The 17,130-nt window shown below is 45.5% G+C and overlaps 1 protein-coding gene across 1 annotated transcript in view; it reads right to left on the reverse strand.

The window, feature by feature from the left end:
* The window catches only part of LOC138617775 (nuclear factor of activated T-cells, cytoplasmic 1-like), a 63,126-nt gene extending 46,322 nt beyond the window's left edge, over positions 1-16,804 (reverse strand). Inside the window, exons 1-4 of the mRNA XM_069693034.1 lie at positions 16,411-16,804; positions 11,997-13,095; positions 10,030-10,189; positions 511-713 (exon numbers count right to left, since the gene is read on the reverse strand). Coding sequence (XP_069549135.1) covers positions 511-713; positions 10,030-10,189; positions 11,997-13,095; positions 16,411-16,522 — 1,574 coding nt within the window. The 5' untranslated portion in view covers positions 16,523-16,804. The remainder of the gene's footprint in view (positions 1-510; positions 714-10,029; positions 10,190-11,996; positions 13,096-16,410) is intronic.
* Between the last annotated feature and the right edge of the window lie 326 nt (positions 16,805-17,130).

Here is a 17,130-nt window from a genome sequence, read left to right on the forward strand (position 1 = left end):
GCTGTGAGCAACTGCCCCAAAATCAGGATCATGCTTTTGGGATGCAGTATCATTTTCACCAAACCTATTGGTTCAGAATGGAGGTTTTAATACATTCGTCTTACTGGCATATATTGTCCAAGTCTAATGGAATAAGACCACATTTTACCGGTGGACCATGGGACGGAAATTTGGCTCGAGGAAAAATGTATACCTCACAACTGCAAGTCATTGGTCAGATTGAAGTCACAAGTCTATGTGGTGATTACTTACTTTACCTTGGTAGAAAATCTCTTGGGATGAAAGTACAGATCTAAGTTATGAAGGCCTACAGAAGTGTGTGCTGCATATAACCTATCATCAGGCATTCTGTTTGTGGAGCTAAAGCAGAGAGGAAGGTGTAGAAAGAGAGAACAGAGGGTGTTTCTCTGTGTGTGTATGTTTTAAAGTAAGAGTTCCTGGATAAAAATGTGGAAAGAGAAAGGTGGAAAGATGGATAGTACAATCTTGTGGTGGTCTGAGAGCACTCACATTGCTCTCATGTTATTTTCAGGCAGCAGAGGGATCTCCAGAACTTTGGTGTTGGATTGCATGACTTCATGGCTGGCGGTGGAGACGGTTTTGCCGGTGATGCGGTGGACCTGGTAGAAGGCATGTGGTCGCAGGAGGCGGTCGTCTGCGGTCCCGATGAACAGCTGCAGGGTGAGCGGCTCACTTTCCATGTAGCCATAAAGCTGGCGGGAGAACAAAGGGACCCAGGTGAGAAGCAACATCAGGTTTTAAGACCCCCCACCCATCTCAGGCTACCCCTCATTTAGGAAATAGAGATTTAATGCACATCAACTACTGATAGTTAAAGGGATCTTTACTTTTAGCTCTGACACAATAAAGGGGCTGTGAAAATAGGCCCGTTTTCATTGTTTGTTTTTTAGTTAGGTTGGAAAGTCTTTCAGTGGTTCTTTCGTGAACTAGTTCTTCATTCCTTTAGAAGAGGGCGAAGAAAAAAGTCTGTGTCTGGGGTAGGGATCTCTTGTGTACAGAGACATGGACACTGACGGCGAGGCTTGCTTCCCATCTCATCTGCTATTAAAAAAAACTGCCTGCAGAGAAGCAAACAGTCGACAGTGACTCAGTGTAACGTGACAGAAAAATCAAGAATCATGGGCATTCATCACAGGTCTGTCTCAAGCTGTGATTTAAACATGATACGGTAATGGTTGTGCCAATTTTCCACTTTTTGCAGTCGAAGATAAATGTCAAGTACATTTTTCTACACAGGTACAGGGGTTAAAACCCAACACCTAAATGCGATAGGTAACAACACCAAAAAACTTCACAGAGCGCGCGGCATGCAGATGAGATCCAGCCCCTTTGCCTTTGGGCAGTTATGAACATGCATTATGATTTCCATTAAAACTCTGAGACTGTGTCCCACTGTGATGAAAGAGACTCCTGTATCAGAACCACCACTTCAAACAACTACCACTTCCTCTAGCAGGCCTCCATTAGCTGCTGCCGCTCAACTAATAAAAAGATCAAATCTTTATAAAAAAGGGAAGAAAAACTCCATAGTTTGAAAAGTGCTGTCAACTTTGGGGTCAAGTGCGCTTGAAATATAAACTGTGGCTGCCAATTTACATTCAGCGTCCCCGACAGTGTCTAAAGTAACATGATTTGATGATCTAACCAAGTGTTTAATGGCTCAAAAATATGAGCACACAGACAGGGGTTTAAATTCCAAAGTGTGGTGAAGGACAACTGATACTTTGCGAGTGATTTCAGACCAAAATAATTCGCCAACCAAGTGATTTCTGGTGGAAGAAAGTGTTAACACCATAGACCTCCCAGGATATACTTTCGTTTTGCACTGCAAAGGGGACATATGGTTGTGAGGGCGGATGTTGGTGCGGGCTTAGAAATCTCTCCAAACCTAAAAACCGTCAGGAAGCTGCAGAATCCATCTGGTACGTAGAAAACCGAGAGGACTAACTTCTCATTGCTTGGACCTCCGTAGATCCACCCAGGTGGCTACTTGACCACATGTGACATTTACTGCGAGGGATCAGTTTCTCAAGACCAGGGCTCACCAAGCCATGGCCATGTGAAAAATCCCACAAATTGGTCCAATTACCCCGGCGCACACCAGCGCTTTGCTTCAGACCAATTTTCTTTGAGCTCTGTCTGAGTGAAAACGGTGGTAACGTCAAACGGAATAAAAGACCCCCGATGTTTATCTAACAGACTGAGTCATATATCAAAAGGCACATGTAACCTATGACATAATCGGATTAATGAGTTTATAATTACCTTTGAGAGGGCAGGCAGGGATAGGGTGTGAGGAAGAGCAAGGTTGGTGGAAGACTTTAGAGCTATGTCATTGGAAGTCTGTGGAAATTAGTGCTACAGTGTCTTAGACACCTAATGCCTTTGGTTTGAGAACAAATTGGTCTGGATACTGTATTAAAGCTGTCTGGTCTGATGATGAACACAAAGATGAAATGCCTCTAGTAGTCTATACATGACGACAGATCTTTTGGATTTGGGACAAGGTGGAGGATGTGATCCTTTCCTTCCCAGCCATACAATTTTCAGAATTAATTATCTTGAATAAAAATAGGATACGAGCAGTCATTGGAGCAGAGCATATATCCATATGCCTCAATAATCTAAGCACCAGTGGTTATCTGGTTTCGTTTTTTTTATTCCGATATCAAGGGAGTGCAACGGGAGTGGTAAAGCTAAGGCTGTCATTCATCTCCAGTTCCAACCATCATATTTTTCTCTTCAGCTCCCCATAGTGTCTCTAGCAGCTGTCTTGACCTGCGAGCTAGTCACACATGCTAGTCATCAGTGAGTTAGGCCGAGGTCAGGAGCTTCTTGAAGTCTTGGCATCCCGAGGGACCACTTCATCTACGCAGTGATCTCACCGGCAGACCCTGCTCCCCTTGTTATATTTTACTTATGGTGTCACCAGAAGTAATTATCCATAGCCGCACATGCTACCAGTTACTGGCGCATTGACTCGCGGGAGGCCTATGGTGGAGCATGAGGTACAAATCTGAAACACCGGAGCGTTAAATTAGATGACGTTGCCTCATGATTTAATAAAGAGCAGGCAGTCGCGCTCCAAAGCCGTGTCGTCTGTCACTTATGCTTCGGTAGACTTCGTTGGGTTTCTCTCGGTGACCTCCAAACATTACCTCAGCCGCCACGTGGCTGTAAGGAGGCCCACAAGAGAGGCAGGAGGAGGGTGGGGGGGTGCTTATATCTTCACTCGTCCTGTGGTAGCGCAAGATGACAGTGGCGTCTTCCTCAAAACCGTCGTGACCTCATGGAGGAGAGGAAGTGATTAATGAGGTCAGGTAGTCCTCATGGTGACGCTGGTCTTCCCAGCAGCAAAAGTAGGCGGTCTAGTCCCCCCTGGGCGACCTCCCTCAATTCCTTTACCATATGTGCTCCTCTGACCCTCTCCCTACAGTCCCCCTTCGCTTCTGCTAAACTCCTGTGATGCTCACTCAACTGCGCACCACAAGTACAAAACTTACTTCTTCATTTTTATTCTCAAAAAGGGAATAAGATGCGGGGGAGTCGCGATAGTGCTGTAAACTTCAAGTGGGAGGCTGACGCTCCCACACACACACACCTGTGACCTCAACTTTGTATTTGTATCTGATGCCGCCTGAGAGGCTGGACCAGAGAGACGCTAATTTTGACCAGATGAGCTTCTCTTGCTGTAACTGCAGCCTCTCTGGCACACGCACTGTATATTTATTCTGAGATAATCTAAACCGGCTTTAAAGCGAGGCTTGATTTGCAGCTGTTTCTGGGTGCCAACTTCTGCCACTGTGCTCAGCTCGATCCATTTACACCTCCCACCGCAAGCCACTGTTGCACGAATCATTTCTGATAGCTGAGGCTCAAGTGAAACATTGCGGATATGGCAGCTGATGCATTAATTGTGTAATTGTAGGCAGCTGCATTGTCTGGGTCAGTTGTGATGGGGTGAGCTAAAAAGGGAGAGAAGAGTGAAACTTGTTCCCTTTCCACCGTTCGTTTCTCATTCGCCTTTGGACCATTTCAGATTTATCAAAGTGCAGAAAGTTTCAGCCCTGGGATACAGCCCCCCCAAATGCTGGTTTTCTTAATTTTCCTATTTGCTTCACGCATTGATAATCTGTTATGATAAAAAAAATAATGATAGAGGGTGTTTTTCTAACACCTAAATCTATGTATTAAACAGCGTTGTTTTCATAAGACATTTCATCCTTGAGTTTCTTCAGTAATGATGACAGCCTCAATGCTGCCTGCACCTGGCCTGACTGGCTAACGTTTAATAATGACTTGGTGGTAAATTAGATGCGTCTGACCTGGCTAGAAATTGAGTGTGAATACACTCCACAGACCTGCAGTGTGCTGCCTTCTATCCCTCTGCAGTGATTTCATCACTGCCTGGAGAAATGTCAAGACTCGTAGAAGTCCACGTGGCGCAGAGAATTGGGGGAGAAGAGAAGGAGAAGACGACTGGAAGCAGCAGAGGGAGGGTGGGGTGGGGGTGGGGGAGGGTGGGGGGCAGACTGAAATACAACAGCAGACTCAGGCTTTTTCCCATTATCACGCTCCCCTCTCTGTCAAGTGCTGACACACTCACACAGCCAGCCTTTGCTGTACCCAATTAAATGTACACTCATCCAAGTTGTCTCTCCTTCCAGACTTTACTCGATCACCCCTCTGCCCTGCCGATGTCTCCAGCGCCTCATATTGAATGCATAAGGCAACATATGCAATCTTTTAATGTGCTGCGTTTCCATGGCTGCAAAAGCAGCTCCTTTTATAAGCAACCAAACAGCCTTTAAGTTTTTGTTGAATTGAGTGTGCTGGTGTTATGTCATTGAGGGCATAGTTTCAAACACAAGCCCATGTCTAGACCAGTGATGGTCCAAATTCCATATAAAAGGAATGGCTTTGTCACCAGCGCAGCCTGCCATATGAAATATTATCCAAACCTACAGAGAATTTGAGTAAGATGATGTACGGATGACTGCTGTGCTCCCCCAAAAGCAAGACTACCCATTGGTGTCTTGCCTCATAAATCTGTGGGCTGTCTGGTTATCACCTCAGACCAGTGAAAACGATGCACATCTCGCTCCACTTTTTCCACTTGTTATTAACTGGTAATTAGTGGTAGCCCAATACCAGTGTAAGGGAAGCCCCACAGTTGGAGAACCACAATTTGCGAGTGGCATGAATACCCCTTTGGGCAACGAATAATAGCCCTGACTAAGCCCTAACATTACTTCAGGGTACGCCGAGCCCTTTTGAATATCAAACAAGAGGCGGCAGTAGATTTAATGAGCAATTAGCAGCTCCAGTATAGGGTGCTGTAGATCAGGGTTTTTCTCCGAGACATTACGCAGCCAGCGAGCGCCGGATCCCAAGGTGAAACCGCACACGTGAATAACTGAGCACATGTTTGCCGAGGTCTTTTATGTCGTCGTGGCGGAAACATACTGCAAATTTGATGTGCATTACATACAGTTGCAGAGGAAGGGAGATGGGTATTAAGCCACGCACACGTTAATAGGGATGATGGTCACATCCTGCTGAAATTACACCATGTCTGTTGCTGCTTTAGACTTAATGAGAGAGTGTGTGTATGTGTGAGGGGGGGGGAAGCCCTATAGGCCAGTGATTATCCTATATGAACTAGCCATAAGCAGGACTGCACTGCGAGCTGTGCAGTGGGTTTAATACACTACAGGTGTTGTTGTCTGCTGTTACCAAGAGGCCTGGCGGATGTCTGTGTTCAACTGAACCCATATTTTAGATCAGAGCAAGGTCACGTCCTCGGTCACTATATTCTCAATGCAAATAATCCGGCACAATTCCACTTTTTTTCCCCCAATGTTCTCCTTTGGAAAAACCCATCAATCATTGTTGTGGCGGTACTACGAGCAAAGGTAGACCAGGTTGTTGGTTTTTCCTGCTTCCAAAATCATCTTCTAGACATTTGGCATAGCTGTGGTGAGAGAGGGGAGCGTCTGGAACAGTGTGAGAGGAGCCGATAGGGTGCCCTTGATCCCCTTAATGGCGTTGTGGTCTGCTGCAGTAAATAAAGTGGAAAAGCAGCCACGGGGGTCACAAAGTGAACCAATGGCTTCGGAGGAAGGGAGGGAAGGACGCAGTGCAGAATAAATGGCCGAGATTCGGAACGGGAAGCGCTGAGAGACGGGTGCAACCAGCAGAAGGGTAATGAGTCGAGGTAACCCATAATCTCGAGGTTTTCATCGGTGTGCGGCCGGAGTAAAGACACTCCGTCCTCCATGCGTTCACCCATCCCACATTCTCTCCATCCTGTGTGTTTGGCAGCACTGAATGTGGTCTCGTAGATTAGCTGCAGTTTAGGATGATGTCACATTTTATAGGTGCTAAACTTTCCTGGCTAAAAAAACACGTCTGTTAAGGAATAACAAGACAACAACAGCAAATGAGTACCTGATCATTTTGGTTTGACTATCTGTCAGTTGCCGTCTCTCCAGAGTATATCGTAGTCTAAAGAAACACTGTATCCTGACATGTTTTTCATCTGGCTGTTTTTTCACCCAGTGTTGCTTTCCAACACAAATGTCACCATCACTCATGGCGTTGTGTGTCTGATCACCCGTGAGATAAAAACACATTGGAGGCTTAGATGACTGGGCTTCAACCGAGGGAGGCCTCCTGGTGTGGGTTTGGGAGATGGTTGAAGGATGAACGTTTCACATGGAGCGACATCCTCGGGCCCCCCAGGGACAGAGGGAGGCACCGGTGTACGGAAAAGGGGAGGTGACGTCCGATGGGTGCTGGGATTCTGACTCCTATCCACCCCCACGCTCAGCCAACCTCAGGGCTACTCAGGTCTTAATCAGCAGGATACAGAGCATCTCCAGGGGCAGCAAAGCCAAGCCCCAGCTGCCTGGTGACTCCCTCTGCCCCTTCTCTCTCTTTCCCTCTACACACTACTGTTAAGCAGCAAACACACACACACACACACACACACACACACACACACACACACACACACACACACACACACACACACACACACACACACACACACACACACACACACACACTTTCTTAGCTGCTTCCTACACCCGTGCCCCCATGTCATTATTGACTCATTCTCCTTGACTGCACCTCACCCATCCACTGCCTGCCACTCATTACCACAGGGCACTGGGGACTACAGCATGCCCTATCCTCCAAGATTACAACAACACAATCTCACACAACACCACAACAAAGACAAAGAGTGTGATAAAGAGTAAGAAAGTCAGGTTCATGAAAGATTCTGTACTTAAAACTCTGCAAAAACTCCCTGCAGACACACTGCATCTCCTTCTTCTACATTTTACCCTCTAGCATGTACACATGGTTGCCTAATCCTTATAGATTTATCTTTCTGCCAGCTGCCATGCTGGCAGTGTTTTCCACTGTTATGAAACGCTCGAGGTGTCCCAATTGACTGCACATGCAAAATAAGAGGCATAAATCACTCCTCACCAAGAAGTAAGAGTAAAATGTGAGCTATGCAAGCATGCAAGGAGGTGTAACGGTAAAACAGCTGTCGTCATATTTTCTCCGTGGCTACTGCTCACTAAAACTGATCGGGATACGCAGTAAGACTCACAAAGTAGACAATAATTTAGTGCCTGCGAAGCATGAAATAATCAAATAATCTGGACAACAGTTTGTATGCAAAGACAAACTGGTGACTTCTTACTCTGGCCCCGACAGAGTTAGACAGGGGCGTTAACTAAAAAAAAACGTGTTTCACCTGCCACTGCTGGGCGCCGCAGGCTCAGTCTGGTCAGCGTATTGCTGTAGCATGAGAGGGTCTGTGGGTAAACCGACGATTCACCCGCATGTTTGATATACAAAGGTTTGTAATGAAGGGGGATAATTACCTGTATTTACAGAGAAAACCTGAAGGGCTGACAGGAATGTTTATAACACCACATTGGCCAACAGCTGTCAAGTGCATTTGACATTGAGCAGACCAGGATGTGCTGACAACATCTATTTACAAAACAGCTGCAGCACTAACAACGTCCAATGCTAAGTGTGTGACAAGGAATGACCACCAACCTTAAACTGTACTGTGTAAAAAAAAAAAAATAAAAAAAAAAAGTATTTCACGGTGCAGGGTTTGCTTTGGCTGCATGAAAAATAGAGCATCTGCCATGTAAAATATTCATTCTTTTACAAAGCTATTAGCCACAGATGCCCCGACAACTACCAGGATAAATCCAGTTTTAGTTTGGATGAAGTGCATTAAAGGCAAATTTAGCGTCACTCTTCAGGGCATACACAGGCCACTAAATCCCCACCTTGTGTAAACGGAGATGTCAGCACAGTGGGATGACAGCGCAGCACATAAAGGAGGTCTGTGCTGTGCTGCTGGTGAGAATGACGTGTGCTCTTTAAATGTTCGCCAAGTACAATAGTGAGAGGCGATGGTCCTCCTCTATACTAATTGAGTCAGCGTGCACTGCTGCTGGTCAGGGTGACCTTTTACAACAGTAAATTGACTCTTAGTTACAGGGAACATTAATAACACTGTATACAAGCGCATACTGAAACACCTACTGTAGCTTGAACAGTGGAAATACAGGACTGCTGCAGTCAAAAGTTACAAACATTTTTTTTAAAAGCCAGCTAACTAAACCTGCAATGATAATGCATTGGCCCATTGAATATCATGTCAGTTTAAAATGAGTGACCCGTACAATGTAGTTACTTTTAATGAGCACAATAATGGACATGGAGCAGGTGGAAGTAAGTTTTCAAAGTTACTGAGCAACATCAGCACCTGCGTTATTCGGTGTTTTTTGACCACACTTGTACATGTGCATTTGTGATTTCACCATGGATTTGAGCCGACAGCGCACATATTGAGTCAAAGTCAATAAATCGGCAACTGAGACCTGTGAAATGCTTCAGAAAGCCTACAGCAATGAAGCAGTGAGCCAGGTGAGGTGTTTTGAGTGGCGTTCCTGTTTCAGGAGGGGCAGAAAGTTACTGTTCAAAACCGAAAATGGTACATCAAGTCAGGAGTTCAACAAGGTGGGTTTTCTTTGACATTTGCAGTGTTTCACTATGTGAACAGTGGCACAATGGCACTTTGGTTTGCCCACTCATGGTAGGTTGAAAATGTGCCAATTTTGTGCCTGAAAAAAAACAGTGTCCACCCTTCCTACTCAACAGATTTGGTCCCTCCGATTACTTTCTCTTCCCCAAAATTTTACAAAAAATTTGATGTGCTGCTCAAGTTTCTGCTTCATGTTTAAATTGCAAATGAAACTGTCCAGATGAACACAAAACAATGTGTAACACAAGTGCTGATGTTGATCAAGTGATGTAACTTCAAACACTTATTGCTTCCCCCTGCTCTGTACTCTTCACTGTGCAGCAGGAACATTCTCTGAACATTTTGATCACACCTCCTACAATGGTTTCTAATATTTCAGATTTAAACCTTAATAGATGGAGACTGACTGCTTAAATCTGATCTTTTGGTACATCTAGTATGTGGTAATCCTATTTCTCAATAAAAAAGCAGAAACAGATCTATCAGATAACGTGTGCATGGTTTCGACAGAAATCTTAAACTTAAACTATCATTGAGATTTAAACTGATCATCCAAACTGATTTTAATATTTCGTTACTGAAATGAAGAAAAAACAAGTAGCAAGAGAACATCAAAGTCCAGACTCATGAAAGTTACAGTATGTCATGGCTGCTGTGACTTTGCTCTGTGACTTCATGCTGTCATAAAGTCAGCACCAGCCAAACGTCCATGTCACTCGGCTGTTGTTGGACAGAGAAGCTGACGTTAATCAGCGTGCACTTGTTGCCACTTCTGCTGTAATGACAGCAAATTTGTACACAGTTTAAACACACAAAGCTAACTTGGTCTCTGGTATTTAAAAAAAAAAGGTCCCAGTGAGTCGGCAAGATCCGATTCAATCAAAAAATATTTTCCCTCTGAACATAAAGTGGTGACTTACCTGCACCACAGGGTGTCCTCCAGACAACGCTTTCACGGCTCCTCGGCTGCCCTCCGTCTCGTAGTGAGCCCTGTGGTGGGACTTTGGCTGCACCTCAATCTGTAGGTTGTATGGGCCGGAGCACGACGGAAGCTGCCAGTCGAGTGCTGGCAGAGATGGGCTGCAGTGATACGACACATTAATCGTTATTTAGTGAAAGTTTTACCATTTATCTGGTCCAAAGATGTTAACTTTCTGTGCTAAACAGTGTGTGGTTATTCCTTGTATTAAAACAGCAGGTGCTGTGTTTTACAATTCCAGTTTACTTGAAATAGAACCATAAGGACACATGGAGAATCACTGTCTTTCTGTTTTCTCTATTTTAGTTTTCATTTAATTTGCCAAAATAGTAATGGTGAGGTTGCATTTTTTTCCCCAGGGATCAGTGGTCCCATCGCTGTCAAGGAAGTCAGAATCAAAACTTTGTAAACTTGCTTTAAATTACCCTTGAATTGGGACACTTTACTGTAATCCAACTGGCTTGATCTTCCTCCATTTCATCATGGGCCATAATTTAATCAATTGAAGTCATCCCCTGGCGTGTGTAATTCCTTTGGCCTGGGTAATAATTAGTCGCCCTTCTTTTTGTGAAAAATAAACGAGAGACAAATGTGCCATGGTTAGAAAGCGGTGTGTTTTGCCTTATGGTGTGACAGGTGGAAACAGACATGGGGAGTTATGAAAGTGACAGTGGGAGGAAAGACATTTCTGGGGCACAAAAACAAATCTCTCTAACTGGCAATAAGGCTGTCTTTTTTTATCCAACTATTATCCATTTCAAATTGATAACTAAAAAATTATAAAGTAGCACCAGTGTTTAGACAATGGAGTTATTGTATATGTAGTGGAATAAGGTCAGCAGTACGCCCTGCGTTGGAGCATGATATCTCTTTGTCAGAGCTACAGCTGGCCTCCCTCAACATCATTGTTCTCGAGATGGCGAGTCGGAGCTTCCCATGTGAACACCGTGGAGATATCTAAACCAAAACAAACACGCGCAAGACAATATTTGTCTGTGCCGGATGCCTGGTAAACGCAAATCCCTGACCTGAAGGGTGGCTCGACTGAAACCAATCTCTGGCATCTTTGTGGAGCTCGCGGGCTGTTTGTTGACCCAAAACGAACCGATTTCCCCCCGGAGGGCTTTATCTACCCCGTCAGTGCATGACATCACATTAGCTACACAGAGAAAGATGGGCCGACGGCGCGACAGAGCAACGCAGCGAGCAGGCTGATTAACCCGCAGGCTGCTTCCCCTTCAGCCAGGCCTGTCACCGTTACTTCCTGTTGCTCACTATCTTAATCAAACACTTGATTTCCGACAGGAAAGTGTGTTATTGGCTTGGAAAAAAAAAAAGAAAAAAACCACGAAGGAAACAAAGGGAATCAAAAAAAAAAGCTTACCTTGCTTAAAAGACAAAAATCAATGACATTGTTGAGTGCATGAGTGTATTTGTGTGCGTTCGTGCGTGTCTATGCATTTTTATGTTTGTGTGTGGGTTGTTATAGCAACAGTGGCACATGCTGGACAACTCCTCCCTGTGAAATATGATTTATGAAATAGTTTTGATCTTCAAAGAGAGCTCTTTTGGAAGTGAAGAGCATGCAACTTTGGATTTCTGCCTTTTGATATGGCCTTTGAAGATTAAAAATGAAAACAATCTTGTCATTGCAATAAATAACAACACAAAATGTGGAGACAAAAAGACAACAACAACATAGGGATGCTATTGGATGAATTGCACTGTCTGTAAAATAATGGTCCTTAGACTTAATGATAGAAACTGTAAATCTAAATAAGTAAAACACGTGTGTCTTTGTCTTGTCAAGGCAATTTTTAAGCACGATAGCTGGGTGTTTCATAATGTGGATACACATGGTAAATGTTGATAAAGGATGACACTGGAAGACGGAGCAGGTCGACCTACCTGAGGTAAGGCTTGGGTTTGGACCAGGAGTACGGATGTTGGGGAACATCCAGGAAGCCGCCGCAGTAGTTCTCCTTCTTCAGAGCTAGGCGGGAGGCGTAGTCCTCATGGCAGAGCTCTCCATCAGGACCCAGCTCCTCGCCGCCGGGCTCCACCTTCAGACCCATGGAGGAGGAGTGATCCAGCATTGTCTTCCGCGTCTTGATTGGTATTCCCTCCCCAATGTCTACCACTCCGTCTGTGGTCAGGGCGTTGATGGCTGCCACAATGGCGGAGTTGGTGTACTGGTTGGTGTTGGGGAGCCAGTTCTCATCTGTTACACTGACCCTGGGGGAACCATGCGGAGAGGGGATGGGCGACTGGTTGGGTGAGCATGATGTCTGGCGGTAGGAGGTGCCATTGAAGCTGTACTTTCTCTTCCCCATGCTGCCGCCGTTGCCTCCGCCGCCTCCGCTGCATGAAGGGGAGTTTGGCCTGGAGCCGCGAGGTTGCGCTGGCCAGCCTTCTTCTGCCACTGCTCCTATCTGAGGTGAGGTGGAGGGGGAATGGTGAGGGGATCCTGCAGGGCCGACGGCATGCGGACATGACAGGAGCGAGGACGACCCACGGGGAGAAACGCAGGGAGACTGCCAAGGGGAGTTCTGTGGGGAGTTGTCATAGTTGTAGAAGCCAGACTCGTAGGATGACGCTTCGGAGTTACAGCTGCGGGAGGAAATGCTACTGGCGGGGCTGAGGCAGCTGGGGTCGCGGTAGCCGTCTGCGTTGGGCAGTGTCAGCGTGACGATGGAGTTAACTCCCCGTTTGATGATGTGGTCCTCACTGCTGCTCTCTTCTACCTCGTCCTCCGGGTACTGGCTGTAGGCCGTGATCTCGATACGAGGGCTCTCCAGGGCCGGAGCCCCGTTGGGTCTCAAGCCGTGGGGGAGGTAATAGCCTGACGCTGCATGGTTGTCATTTTGGAGGCTGTAGCCTGTCTGGTGGCAGGAAGAAACGGAGATGACTGGGCTGGACTGTAAGGTGTGGTACTGACTGGCCAGACAGGGGTTGCCCATACCCAGTGGAATAGACAGGCTGACATTTGGTGTGTAGCAGTATGCATCTGAAAAAAAAAGAAGTAGACTTTCAATATGTCGAACTATAAGTGCTCGGAAATAGTACATTATGGTGGTAATTAACTGTGATTAAGAACAATACCTCTACACAAATCCTACCAGTACGTATTGCAGAGACCGACTACCCCCCATACGTACAAACATCTGGAGAAGCTTAGCAATCATCTCAGAGCAGTTACTGTATGCGGTTGCTGTGTAGTTGCAAGTTGCACAGCCACTCTGTTTGTTTGATCAGTTCATCTAAGGCTCTATTTGGCACACCCTGCTGTCATATGTACTCTACAGGAATTCCTCCAGCAGCGCTGATGGATGCTTTATTTGATTGATTGCATCACTCACTGAGTGAATTAGGCCCTCCCCTGTGGAAAACTGACAGCACTCTCGCATCGCTCTGAGCTCGTGATTAAGTCAAGGAGAGTTTGCTGCAGCGTTACACACAGATGCGCCGATACACACACACACACACACACACACACACACACACACACACACACACACACACACACACACACACACACACACACACACACACACACACACACACACACACACACACACACACACACACACACACACACACACACACACACACACACACACACACAAACAAAGGGCAGGCACAAGCAAGCACACAAGGAAATCAAAGACAGACAAGTGCAATGACATGCAGACTCAGTCATACAGCCTGGCAGGTACGTCTCCTCAGTGAGTGGATGCTGGCTGCTGTGTCAACAGTTGTAAACCTCACCCCTGCCTTTTTTTATTGATAATGTCAATGAGGGTAAAAGGGGTCACAGGAAGAATACCATTCAGTCTGAAACCCAGCACAGGGCATTCCCCTCAACGCTATATTTGTCAATCACAATGTTGTGCATCACATGAAATGACAAATCTGTCACACACAAATTGTACGTGGGTGGGCGAGCTATTTTCAGAGGTGGATATGCGATGTGACGCAGAAATGTTTGATATACCAGTTGGAATTATTCAGGCATAATTGTATAGTAAATGCAATCTGAAATACACTCTTTCTTTTTGAAAACTGTGAAACACATTATTCATTAGACAGAGATTTAAGAAAGTATAGTTTTCTAAAAAAAAAAAAGTGGGTTATCAGAATGATTAATATGAGATTTTTTTTACAGCCTATTTCACAGAGAAACACACTCACCTGCATCATTTTCCTTCTGATGGCAGAATAAACATAAGAAACCCTCGTACCCACCTCTCTCAGGGTCTTTCTGGACACCTTGGCTGTACTCAAACATATATCTGAAATCAAACTCTTGCTCTTCCTGCTGAAAACTCATCTTTGAGAATTATAAACTGTTTCCACACAACAACCAGTAATGCCTTCAGCTCAGCCTTCTGCTTTTCTCCTCTGGTTTGAACAGATGCAAATCTCCTGCCCACTCCACTCTTTGGGACACACCTCCTTACTTCAGGCCTGACTGACTTTGCTTAGAGTTTCAACTGTTTGTTGTTGTTTTTTTTTCCTTTTGAATGTGTGTGATCAGTGCACTGCGCCGCAACATAATTCACTTTTTCTAACACCCACTCAAACACACTGAGGCTTTCACTTATGTGTGCTGCATGATCTTGAAACTTGGCTTTTCCAGGTCACACGTGTCACGTCTGCTGAGCTAACAAAATGATATTAGATGAGAACTCACAGGGTGACACGAATGAAAGTAAAAAAAAAAAGAATCAATCTTCAACACAAGGCCAAGCCTCTGCAATTGTTTGCAGTGCGTTCAAAATGTGGTGTAAGCAGAGTTAATTAGAAAACAATGACTATGACACAGATTATAGCGTGCTGTCTGTCCTCCACAATTTTTCTCAATTATGCTATCGTGATCAAAACACTCTCTCCCCACAAGCCAACCAGCGTGACTAAAGAATGGATGGGTTTATCCACAGGGTTTGCGGTCTGGTCCGGGCTCAGACTGACGGGACCTCAGTGAGAGATAGGTGGTCGCCCAAAAAAGTCATCTGCAGCCTCTGGAACTAAGAATCCTGGGGCCACTTATCGCACATGGCTGACTATGGGCTCCATGGCAAAACACCAGCAGGGTGTGTGTGTGTGTGTGTGTGTGTGTGTGTGTGTGTGTGTGTGTGTGTGTGTGTGTGTGTGTGTGTGTGTGTGTGTGTGTGTGTGTGTGTGTGTGACAGTAAGGCATACTGCTGAAGCTGTGTGTGGTTAAGTATGTCTCCTTGTCAAGCAAGCGTCCCTGAATGCACAGATCACAGCTCTCTTGCACAAACAACACACACACACACACACACACACACACACACACACACACACACACACACACACACACACACACACACACACACACACACACACACACACACACACACACACACACACACACACACACGTCTGCAACCAATTATAAGGCTTAGTACAGAGGGACTGAAATGAATACAGCTTGCCACCATCCGTCTGAAACCTCAAAGACAAAATTAAATTTCCTAAATCCACAAAAAGACAGTGACATCAGCAGAGTGAGCTGAGACAGAACCTACTATCAATGACTTCTGATGGACCAAATCTGATTTTGCCACCATAAATCTTGAATCAAAGAGCTTCAAAGTTAGACTTTGCTTTTAGTGGCAAACTGAAGCTGAATCATCCTCCACAGCGAACTCTAAAGAAAATAATATTTAGCAGCTCCTGAAGGCTGCTCCTCAGCTGGTCCCTGACCCCTGACCTCCCACTGCACCAGGGGAATCAATAATGAATAATGATTTTAAAAAGTGATAGTGCAGGTGAGAGCAGCAGTGTAACTCTGTTATCTTTCACTGCATATGATGAGAAGCACCTGCAAAGTCAGCTGGAGAACCTTAATGGTGTAGATGTAAAATGAGTGCATGCCTCTCACTATACATCCCTGAGCTAATTTAATTATTGTCCAATGATCAAGCAAAAATATTATGTGGCATTTAATTGGTGACATTTAAAAATAAAAAAAATACAAGTCACTCCACATAAAAGACGTTTCCTTGAAGTTAATGGTTATAACTTGTAATAATATATCTAAGTGCACAAATAAGGATCTTTATTTGTCTCTAGGGTTACATTGCAGTAGCCTACATGAAAAGTTTTCTGGTGTACCCAAATAAAAGCTCACAAAACGCTTGACCCAGACCAGTAGTGCACAAGGTTCCCGTCTATTTGCATGCAGCACCTGGCGTCAAAACACGTTAAAACCAAGAGGAAGAAGAGCGAAGACGGGCAATAGGTTATAAGCGCCTGTTAGAAGTTAGAATAAAAAAAAAAAGTACATGTATTTTACCTTCTTCTGCAGACTTCATCTCGGCGGTGCGAAGCTGGAGTCCCCGCTCCTTACCAGCTGTTGCTCCAAAGCTGAACTTGAAATTGACGCTCTGGCAGAAGGTATCCTGCATTCAACAAGCGATGCGCAACTTTGTCCGGCTGCGAGTCTGATAAGCAACGCTTTCACCGATGACAATTCACAACACAACTGATTCACTTCATACACCGTTAAATAAAAGCATGATTCGCAAAGAAAAGCAACTCTGAAACACGGCGCGGAGGACAGCGCGCACCAGTTGGAACAGGAGTAAATGTGGGAATGGAGAAGGAGACCGGAGCAGGTACGGCTGCTGAGGGGACCGTAGTTGAGGTGAGTTTGGCTCTCCTCGGCTCAATGAAGACCTTAAAGAGTCTCCCCAGGTCGATGACGCAGCGCGGTTTGTCAGAGGGGCCGGCTCCGGTGCTTTTAAAGCTGGAAAACACCCTCCGTCCTCCTGTCAGTGCGCCGCCCATCTGAGGATGACGCGAGCGGCTTTTGCAACCTCCTGGACCGCCTGATGATGTCTTCCAGCATGGGATCCCATCGGAGGAGGTGGGAAGTGTGTGTGTGTGTGTGTGTGTGTGTGTGTGTGTGTGTGTGTGTGTGTGTGTGTGTGTGTGTGTGTGTGTGTGTGTGTGTGTGTGTGTGTGAGAGAGAGAGAGAGAGAGAGAGAGAGAGAGAGAAAGAGAAAGTGAGGTA

Source organism: Brachyistius frenatus, unplaced genomic scaffold (assembly GCF_029030835.1).
Source record: "Brachyistius frenatus isolate BFR_SWC_R1_liver_20210118 unplaced genomic scaffold, ASM2903083v1 Contig_14, whole genome shotgun sequence".
In the NCBI taxonomy this organism is placed as follows: Eukaryota; Metazoa; Chordata; class Actinopteri; family Embiotocidae; genus Brachyistius; species Brachyistius frenatus.